The following is an 11,114-nucleotide window of genomic DNA, read 5'->3' as shown; positions in this document are numbered from 1 at the left end:
CGAAATGTTATTGGCTGTAAAGACTGTAAAAAGTGATTGGTGCGTTTCGATCCGTCTTTTGTTAGTCAAAAAGTCTTTGGGTCTATTGTTAGTAGAATGTGTATTGTTTGTCTGTTTCGTTGTTGTTGTCAATAAGTCGTTTGTATTGTGCAGGTAGTTGTAGGCAACGGTTGAGTGGCGTTTGTTCTAAGTTAGTAAACCTGTATTCCAGAGTGAGTCGTTGATAGTAATTTGTACTGTAGGCAATGCACTTTGCAGAGTCCCATTCGATTCTGGGGTTCGTTTGTAGATGGTGCTCAGCAATGTGATTGTTGATATCACCTTTTCTAGTTGCTTGTTTGTGTTCAATCAGTCGTACGTTTAAATTTCTGCCAGTCTCACCAATATAAGTGGCCTGGCAGTCGCAGCATTTGATCTTGTAAACTGCTCCCTGTCTGCGGTTCGGTTCGTCTTTCTCCTTTACTTTCGTCAGTAGTTATTTCGGGTAGTAGGTTATTTCGGGCAGCCAGCACCCCTTTCATCTATTCTATGTATGTATTTATATTTTCTATTGTAATTATAATGGGGTGGAATAAAGTATTTTTGTTGTTGTTGTGAGCTACACAGATATTGTTGGGTTGCAGAATCCGTGTGATAACCTCAGAAGCGCCCCTTACGTAAGGTATAGTTACAGTAAATACGGGAGTCGCGTCGTTGTCTGTGACGTTAGGTTCAGTGTTCTTGTAAGTGTTACGTCTAACAAAGTCCTTGTTATAGTTGTTCTTGTTGAAGACGTTGTCTAAGTAGTTGTTTTCGTGTGCGAGTCTGTCAGGTGAGTCACAAACCAGTTGTGCTCGCCTTGTTAAGGTCTGTATAGTCATTGCTTTGTGAGAAGTAGGGTTGTAGGATGACTGGTACAGTAGTCTGTCAGTATGTGTTGGTTTCCTGTAAACCGTTGTACTTAGTTTGTTGTCGTTGTTGTTACGGGTAACTAAGCAGTCTAGAAAAGGTATCTTACCATTTTCTTCGATCTCCTTAGTAAACTGTATGTCAGCGTTCTGTCTGTTAAGGTGTTCGTGAAAATCGTCGATTTCGTCCTTGTGTACTGCTGTAAAGATGTCGTCTACGTACCGTAACCAGAGCGGTAGTGTCCGTTTGTAGGTTGCTAGGGCTTATTCCTCGATGTTCTGCATGACAATTTCTGCTACAACAACAGAAACTGGTGAGCCCAAAGCTGTTCCGTGTAACTGTTTGTAGTGCTTTCCGTTGTACTGGAAGTACGTGGACGTTAAGCAGAAGTTCAGTAAGTCCATTAAGTCATCTGAAGGCAGTGGCAGTTTTGTCGTGGAGTTCTCGATGGCGGTAGCAGTACAGTCTAGAGCCAGTTGAAGTGGAATACTGGTGAACAGTCATTTCACATCAAAAGTCACAAGTTTGTAGTCGTCAGGTATTTGTAATGTCTTGATAGCGTCAATAAAGGTCTCGGTAGACTGTAGTTTGTGTCGGGATTCGTTTGTCAACGGTTTCAGTATAGTAGTCAAGTATTTGGATAGTTCGTAAGTCGGGGACCCGAAGAACGAGACTATTGGTCACATGGGTGTGTTAGGTTTGTGTAGTTTTGGTAGTCCGTAGAGTTTAGGTGGTTGCGGTACGCGGCACCTCAGTCTGTTGTAACGTTGTATGTCAAAAACGTCAGTTTTCTTAAGGTCAAGTAGTTTACTGTTAATTTTACGTTGAAGTGATGGCGTCGGGTCTCGTTTCCGTTCTTCGTATGTCTGTTTGTCGTTAATTAACTAGAGTGTCCATTTTGTTGTAGTAGTCTGTCTTGTCCATAACAACAGTCACTCGTCCTTTGTCAGCGGGGAGTATGACGATGTTTTCGTCACTTTTCAGTCGTTTCAGTGCTTGAAAATAGACATTTTACTAACAATAGACCCACGGACTTTTTGACTAACAAAAGACGGATCGAAACGCACCAATCACTTTTTACCGTCTTCACAGCCAATAAGATCACGGCTTACTGACAAACGACCAATAACATCTGGACTTCGTTGATCAATCAGGTTAACAACCAGAGACGTATATACCACCTACTGACGTTCCACAATTCACTTGACTCTGAAGATGACTTCCGCTCAGGTTGTCGAAACGTCAGTCAAAGTCACCACAAACAGTCCTTCTCAGGACTACACTCACCCGGATGATCATAATTTACGACTAATGAAAACTATATTGTCAACCACTCTGTAACGGAGCAAGAGACTCAGTGAAGTGGATTACAACAGCTAGCTCTCTCACTTTTGTCTTTTTGTATATTACTTACAATGATCGCAGAGAAGTGTCAGCAAAAGTATTGTTCGGGATAGCCTTTAGTCTATTTTTGATCATCATCCTGAAGAAAAAACATAATGATGAAAGATTGCAAATACTTGAAGAAACTTAAAAGCCATTGTCTGCTTTAACTTTGTTACCTTTTAAAGTAAGCTATACTTTAATGGATTTACTTCCCTCCGTATCATTAAGGCCATTTCAGGAAGCTTTCCTATGTAAGATGTATTCTATGAACTGTTTCTTAAGAATAGTGCCTTGTTGGACTAACAGTAGACTATTGCTTAGAAAAATTCTTTGTATACATCTTAACTTAGGAAGGCTTTGTGGGTCTGGCCACAAAAAAGAAAGTGAGACTGAAGTTCTTCAAAAAACAAATAAAACAAAACAAACTATGAAATGTACCAATTAAATATAGATTTAGGTGAAATTGAAATTAACTCACAAAGTCTTTAGACCTTTAAGTCCAGCAAACGTGTCAAAGCTGATTTGGGTGATGTTGTTGAAGTTTAATCCCCTTCAATATAATAACAAGAAATACAAGAAAAGATCGACAGTGAAGTTGATATTGTAAGACCAAAACTTTCCCTTAAAAACTTGAGCTCTCGTTTCTTATAGGACAGTGCACATATGTGAATCACAGCTTCCCCCGTTAGACAGTTGCAAATAGAAGTGAAACGTTTGGGTAACGTAGCGAAGAGAAGTCAAGGGAAGCGAAGCGGTTTCGAAAAGTACGAAAAAATAAAAGAGATAAGAATCACAACTAGACTAACTAAAACTACAACGAACTTAAAGAACAAAACGTTGACTAGTACAAAAGAAGCGGAAAGTACAGATGTTTTAGAAATTACTTATTCGTCCACTTGTGGGAAATCACACAGGGAAAAAATACGTTTAGCCTTACAGACTTGATCTTAACACTGACGTTGACTTGTTGTAAAGTAAATCGTACGTCGAAAACATTTGTGGTAAATTAACCGGCAAAAAAATAATTCTTGTCATACATAGAAACCTTAAAGACTGGAAAGGAATACGCAAAACCATAATATTGGCAGCAAAAAAGACAAAAATGTCAGAAATGGCCACTGTAATATACTAACAAAAATGACAATAACAAATTGCGTGAGATATTCTCTTAACTCTATTCAGCCTGTGGATTGAAGAGGCACGGAGTCCCCGACCGGTCGCTCCCGTACTCCCCACCCCCATCTCTCCCAGCTCAGGAACTCAGGAAATCCAAGGCTGAATAGGCTTAATTACAAAGATCACAAAAGTATTTTATTTGTATTTGGCTGTGATTATCATAATACTGAAAATAAGATCATTGTTGTTCTTTCCGTCAGTGAAATGTATCGACAATGTTGCTCACACTAAAATGAAAAATGAAAACAGTTAAATACCTCTTTTATGACTTAGAGACCACATAAATTTTCAATTACTTACAACAACATCAACTCCTGTAGTTGAATAAACGCGTTTTTTGGAAGGGAGTGCAGACTGTTGAAAGATAAGTCACTGAAAGATATAAAAATACGCCGTATATTAAAAGTACAACGATCCATTGTGCCAATATCAAACAAACGATCACATCGTATGGCAATTAAAGCACGGCAACCGCGATGCTTCCAAATTGAACTTAATTGTCTAGTAATTTACAATGATTTTCTTATAAATAGACTAAAACCAGGCTTTTAAATTTAATAATCAATTCGAAGACTTTAATTAATGTCACAAACGCACCTTACTTTTTACCAATCCGTTCCTTAATGGCTAACCTAACTTCAGATCTGAATCTGAAATGACCCATTTTTTAAACGTTAATTCAAGAAATTCAGTAGTTTTCACAACGTGCGACTTGAATGGGTCTTAAGGACATTGCCTCCTTTTTTATATCCTCTAAGTAAGAATAAATGAAGGCAAATTATCGAAAGTTGTTTTGTTCATTACCCGGGTTGGTTAGATCCAAACTTTGCTCATTTTTTTAGTTCAAAACTGACGCACTCAAGATACACTTTAATTTGAAGACTATCTTATTCAAATAGAAAAAAAAAAAAATGCCAACAAGGCCTTTGGAGTTTTCAGAACTCTCTCAGCCAAGTAATTGCATATATCCGATCTATGCAATTTTCTAAAACGTCTCTGATTCGTTATTTGTTTTTACTGCGTTTTCTAACTTGTTTCACATATTCATAATGGGCCACTTTCAATTCTTTCAACCTTCCTTTCTATTCTCAATGTAAAAGTTCTTAACGCACCGGTACACAAGTTAATTAAACGTGAATAAAAAGATGACTCCCATTGAGCCTTGTTGTCCAACTTACAGCCATCCTTTGACATGAATCTTCTGAAATATATTTGTTGGTAAGTGGTCAATCAGATTTTCAGTCAGTCTCCTGGAGGATAACGTGATAAGTTGAAATATCAGTCAAAATTTTTATTTTATATTTTAAAACTGAGTGAAATACGCTAAAGCCAAAATTCATTTAGTATCCATTAACTATAGTTATTATATCCGAGAACAAAACAATCCGGTACCCAGAGTCGGAGCGGCATTTAGGTATTTTGCTGTCATGGCTTTACTTACAGATCAAAACAGTCTATGGCTCCAGACTTTCCGAGTCGTGATATATCCTTTATGCGGTTGCTTGAAAAATCTCTGAGACAAATCAAGATAAACAAAAAAGAGAGAAAGAAAAATACAAACATAAATAGGAAACAAAAAGAGTGAAGCAAATAAATAGTGATCGAAGTAAAGTAAAAGAAAATACTTACCAATGATTCTTATGATTAGAGCCCTTCAAACTAGGGACTGTTATTATTAATCGTTATTACGATTAGAAATTAAGGGTTAACAACTTATAATCAGATTCAATTAAAATAGAAAGGATTGCGTTCGTTTAGTGGGCCTGAACAGTTAAGGTAAACCATCACGGTGTTAGCCATTAATTAAATAATAGAGATTTTCTGTATAGGAAACAATCGGTTGATGCCCTTCGGAAATTGGATGTTCTTAAAACGCACATTATCCCATATTACGTATTAAGCTTGTATTTCAACATAACATGTTTCGATCCTGAAAACGAAACGTTTTTGTTTGACATATTATCCCATTTTCCAGGGGAAACGCTAATAGTGGCAAGACTATTGAAATCAATGCTATGTACTTACAAGTTTGAGATAGTTCTAATTCCAGTCAGATCTGGAACTGATGTCAGTAAGTTGTAATCTAGATACCTGTTGGTAAATCGGTGAAAGGTTATCAAATATTCCTTTGCTTTTTTTATCCATTTAGTACTTCCCTGTCAAATGACTATTGACAGTCCATATTTTCTAATTATTTTTTTTTATTACTGTCGGTTTCTCCCATGTTAACAGGTTCAGCATATTTTGTTTGTCGTTAAGTAGTCGTTTGATACATGCAACGAGGCAATAACCATACTTTTTAGATTTAGAAAAAGTTACAACGACAGTAACAACTATACTGTCGTTGACATAATTAAGCTAGGTGAAATCCAGGTGACGACTCTGTATTGGAGCCAGGCAGAATAGGCCCCTAGAAAACGTAAACGCGACATGATCCAATCCCCGAAAGCAATATATTCGTCACGCTTGAAAAGGTGATCACGAGCGTCAATTACCGGTACTGGTGCCCGGAAAAAAGTCGTTAGATGATGACAAAAACATGAACGAAACAAACGCAATAGATGATTGGGTTCATTGCAGCAATCTGTCCAGTAAATGATGGATGTGTTTGTGTAGTCGACCTAGCGCCAGCAGAAGAATCATTCAGGAAACCAGCTTTTTAGGAGATTTCTCCGCTTGCATTTCCAAGCTAAAGAAGAAATAGCGTCAAAATTCCTTTTGAAAATCCCTGATGGGAAATCTTGTAATGACATTGTTTCTTTTTATTAAAAACTTTGATTGGTCCTTTCTTTTTATTGAAAACTTTGATTGGTCAGTTTGAAATCTTGAAGCGATAATACAATAAATTGGCCGTGTAAGCAAAGTAAAAATTAAAGAAAAATATATCACTTTTGAAAGTTGATACGCTATAATTGTTATTTTTGGAGAACCGCTTCGAACCTCATGTGCGTGACGTCGACCGAACATTTTGGTCCTTCAGGTAGTGGGATAACGAGATTTAATTTGGTGTCGAAACGATTTCGGATTTGGATTCGGGCCAGTTGAGAGGTTATGTTATTTTGGTCGTATTGGCCAAGGCGGAAGAGAAAAGTCGGCGAGGGGAGCAAGCCAAGCATTTTCTTTCTCGCCCCACATCGATTTCAGCTTCTTCTAATCGCCGATTTTTCTCCTCCCCCTTTACCCCACTTGGGAGCCAGTGTTATCAGGTTAAATTTCTTTGTCGATTGCTTTTTAAATGAGGGCAGTAACGTTAACGTGTGTGCAAAAACACACACACACACGCACAAGAAGAGCTCAATACCAATAAACTGTGAGATCTTTCGTCACATTGACAAAGATTGACCAGAATACACCTATGCGTGGCGCAAGACATGATTTCACAGCGGCCAATATACACATGTGTCAACTTCTTTCCCGCTAGCAGACAATAATTGTAGTTAAATTAGTTTAATCTTACGGCTTCACTTACAATCGGCTGAGAAATTTCATTCGTTTAAATGTTCCGTCAGCTATTTCGTCTATTCTGTTATTGGTTAGAAACCTGGAAAACACAAAGAGCAGAAATAAATAAATAAGTGCATTAAGCACAGAAACTATACGACCCTATGTGTTAGCGTAAGTGATGCGTGTTGTGACCTGCGTTTCGTGTTTTGTTTTTGTGTGTTTTAGAGATTTCTGACTATGATTCTTATCAATCTTCACTAATGCTAACTTTTGCTGTATGTCTTATGGTAACTGTGCGTTATTTTATTATAATAATATCTTTGTGTCTGTGCCGTGCGATAAGTGTAGTTTGTAACGCAAATCCATATGTTGTAATAACTTTTGTAGAAAATACGGTCAAATGAACTTGTACTACCACCAATATTCATTCGTATGCTTTTAATATTGTAATTCTTTTGAAGTTAATAAAGATTTGCAAAATAATAATAATAATAATAATAATAATAATAATAATAATAATAATAATAATAATAATAAATAAATATATAAATAAATAAATATGTGTTCAAACTTCCGGCTGCAGGGATTTAGCAGTGAATGGAACTACAAATGCTGGGAACCATTTTTTCAACTGAGCTACTTACAGGTCTGTCAATGCATCACCAAGCCCTTCCAACATGCCTTTCTGCATGCGAGACAACTCATTATGCCCAAGGGACCTGCGAGAAATCAAGCAATCCTCCAAAGACCATCTTGAGTAAACAAAGAAATGTTCCTTGCGTGTACTGTTATAACTCAGAATGTCTCTAACATCGATTCAAATGTTATGCAAACTTTTTATTTCATTAAAACTACTTTAGCTGTGAGAATAGAGAACTGCATTTTAGCGACCACTTGGTCGAATTTGTGATATTTCGTCTGAAGATACCCTTGGATTAACTCTATTCCATAATCATATTTTAAAGTTTCAAGGTATTTTTTTTTTTTTTTTTTTTAGAGAAAACTGCAAAAGTTTTAAATTCGGCCTAGGTGCGGTCACGGGCCGATAAAAACCGTGAAAATCTAGGTCAAAGGACGAAGCCCCATTCACGGTCTAAAATAACCCAATGAACTTAAAACTTTACAGAAACCTAGACCAACCATCCCACCAGAAAAAAAGTAATACAATAAAGATTCCAAACTCGCTAGCTGCTTTCTAGAGCATGAAGGTTTATGTACGCTACTCAAAATGGTCTTGAAACCATTGCTTATTTTCATTAAAATAAACGTGTTTCATCAACAGGGCAGTCGTAGTTTGGCCCACAAGCAGTACTTTCACTATTTACAGTTCTAAAAGCGCCCTGCACGCGCAGGATTCCATGCCAAAATGCCTGGCCAGGATCACGTGCGTGTCAGCCAGATCAGGTAAGTGAATATCGAGTGACAGTTGTTTTGTTACACTGGCTTATTGATTTGAGCCGCCGCTGCTAAAACGACTACTCAAAACAACACGGCAGGAACAAAATCACACGTTTTTCTCCATTTTACTATTCGTCTGCTTCATTTAAAGAGATAAAGTAGCTGTAAAATTTGATTTGCGCTACTTTTGCCTGAGACATCGTAATGTGTGCAAATTTGTTGCATACGTTCCGTAGGCTAATTGACCAGAATAAATATATTATTTTTAGAGCAGGAAAGAAAAAAATCTGGAATCGAAAAACATGTAATGGCTGTCTACTAGTCAGTCTGATTAGTTTTAGGGCCTAATTTGTGATGTTTGAATACATTAACGGGCTCCAGATTTTTAATCTCATATATCGCGACGTGATCGTGAGCCGGAAGTATCGCACGCATATTCGATCTTTCTTGAGTGGGGAAAGAGTTGGAATCAGAGCTTGAAACTTGGAACAAATAAGGTCATTTTTTTTTCTTTGATATTTAATTTCAAACTCTTTCAATCTTTAAACTCTTTCAATTTGCAATATCAGAATTCGACCAAGTGTTTGCTGAAGTACAGTTCTCGATTATTAAAGGCAGCCGCTCGTTATAGGCCATTCCCGAGTTCCGAGTTGCCGAGGTCGTTTCTGAGTTTCCTCGTTTTCATTTTCCAATTTTGAACCTCATTATGATGACATTATGACAACAAAACTTCAAATAATGTCAACATACATTACACTACTGAATCAGGCAATCGTAACTTTTGAATCGCTTACACGCAAATCCGATTCATTAAATGCTTTTTAGTTCTCTTATTTGTAACATAGCTAGCTAGCTCTTCTTATAAATATTTTACGATTTTTTTTAAGGAACCAACGGCTTCTCTTAAAGGCTTCGTTAAGAACTCCAACAAACTAGCCATAAATACCTGCGGTATTCTACGCAAAGAATCTCACCGAAAAACCACCTGGGAGTACAACTTATTATAGTTTTTAGTTTCTAACGCTTCAATTCTGTAAGAAAAGCCTCTGCGCTGTAAGCAAAGCTTCGTTTCAAATAATTGGTGTTTGGTTTGGACAGGGACAGCCTTCCCTCAGAGTTTCTTAAGTTGTAAGCAGAGTGACGCTGAGAGAAAAGACTTTGTAGATTTTCCGGACGAAGGCTATTTATGGTTTTATACATCATTAAGGCTTTTTGTTTCTTTCGCCGAAGAGATAGCCTCTCCCAGTCGAGGGTAGAGAGAGGGTGGTTTTAGCTCGTATCAAAAGGTAATTTAGTACTAGCTCTGGCTGCATGATTCTATAACTTTTGGAGCTTATCACTCAAGTGACCACTCAAACAGTCCCAAACGGGGCTACAATAACCAAAATGAGGCATAATTAAAGCGTTATAAATTTGGACCGAAGTTTCTTTGGATATAAAGGGACTTTCTTCCAAATCTCTTCAACGTGTTTACCCCAAGAGAGTTGGGCATCTATGGTAAGACCCAAAGATTTAATCTTATCGACTCTCTTGATGATTAGGTCATCAATTCCGTTTTCTATATCGTTACATTGGGCAGGTAGTCTTTGTCTAGATCCAATAATCATTAGTTCTGTTTTAGCAACATTTAGACTGAGCTTGTTAGCTTTCAGCCAACAGCAAAAGTCAATGGCCTATCTATGGAAAAAGTATAAGCAAAAAGTATATAGCTCAGTATGTACGCTCAATATTTAAGATTACGCTTAGTCTGATTTGTTTTTTCCAAATCAAAATGGCGTTCTGTTTTCCGCGAAATTATAATCGTTCTTCAAAGTGGGCCGTACTATCAATTAAAAAGGGGTGCCAACAGTGACAAATCAAGAAGATGAAAGGACCCGCTGCAGTGTATTTCTACTTCCTTCTCTTCGCGCGCGCATGTCTTTCTGTTTGCACTTTCGCCCTCGCCGCGTAACTAGATCAATCGAGCGCGATACAGAGCTTTGGAGAAGAAAGAGAGTGCCTTATTTTACTCAAGTTTAAAGTGCTACTACGATCAAATTGTCGAATACCTTTTATTTGCGGTTGATTGGTAGTTTATGTCCGAAAGAACATGATTTCCAAGTTATATCCTCATACGATGATGGAAAATGCGTTTTCGTGGCCCTCAAACTCAACGAATTTTCATGCGCCATTGAACCGCCATGTTCCTGTGGCCTGGTTATCAAAGGCAGGTGGTTTCCAATGACAACAGAGGCCGGGTCACCCGGGAAAAACAAGTGACGTCATTCTCTCAAGTCGAAGCCCAGGCGAGACCTTTGAGGCTAAATTCACATACGGTTTGAAACACGTTTACGAAAAATTTTTCGTTCTTTCAATGGTGGAAAGTCGCTATGTTGTCCAGTGGTATAACAACTGCTCTAATCGAGCGGCAGGAATTAAGCCGCATGCGAGTCCGGCCAACAGAACGAGAGATGTGTGGGTCCGGTTTGTTGTCTTACACGTTTTGCTATATTTTTCTCGGTTCACTTCGAAGGACACTCAGGCATGCGACCCAAGTCAGTGCCAATAAATTACACCTCGATCTTTGGGAAAGGGTAAGCGATCAGGAGATCGTGACTCTGAAAAAAATCTCCGCATGAAAAAGAAGGAACAGCAAAAAGTTAACTTATGTAAAGTGGGCGAAATGTGTGAATATTCTCATGCTGATCGATTGTTTTTATCTTTGGTGATTCCTCGATTCCTTGTTTAGCACCTATACAAATAGCAGGCACAAATTTTTAAACACATTTTATATTGTGTTTCTAAAGCACTTTAATACTCCACTTTCACTTAGCTTTCGATGA

At 37.8% G+C, this 11,114-nt stretch overlaps 1 protein-coding gene across 2 annotated transcripts in view; it reads right to left on the bottom strand.

Moving 5' to 3' along the window:
* Positions 1-11,114, bottom strand: part of LOC146451853 (uncharacterized) — a 97,960-nt gene that overhangs the window by 72,787 nt on the left and 14,059 nt on the right. Inside the window, exons 9-16 of one of the 2 annotated variants that reach the window (XM_085098547.1) lie at positions 7,539-7,613; positions 6,920-6,991; positions 5,476-5,541; positions 4,892-4,963; positions 4,629-4,700; positions 3,751-3,822; positions 2,753-2,824; positions 2,303-2,371 (exon numbers count right to left, since the gene is read on the bottom strand). In XM_085098547.1, coding sequence (XP_084954673.1) covers positions 2,303-2,371; positions 2,753-2,824; positions 3,751-3,822; positions 4,629-4,700; positions 4,892-4,963; positions 5,476-5,541; positions 6,920-6,991; positions 7,539-7,613 — 570 coding nt within the window. The remainder of the gene's footprint in view (positions 1-2,302; positions 2,372-2,752; positions 2,825-3,750; positions 3,823-4,628; positions 4,701-4,891; positions 4,964-5,475; positions 5,542-6,919; positions 6,992-7,538; positions 7,614-11,114) is intronic. The other variant, XM_085098546.1, reaches the window with a different exon arrangement.

This window comes from Pavona decussata, unplaced genomic scaffold (genome assembly GCF_977016875.1).
Source record: "Pavona decussata unplaced genomic scaffold, jaPavDecu1.1 SCAFFOLD_383, whole genome shotgun sequence".
NCBI classification, from domain to species: domain Eukaryota; kingdom Metazoa; phylum Cnidaria; class Anthozoa; order Scleractinia; family Agariciidae; genus Pavona; species Pavona decussata.
This window is presented reverse-complemented; position numbering and strand designations above follow the sequence as displayed.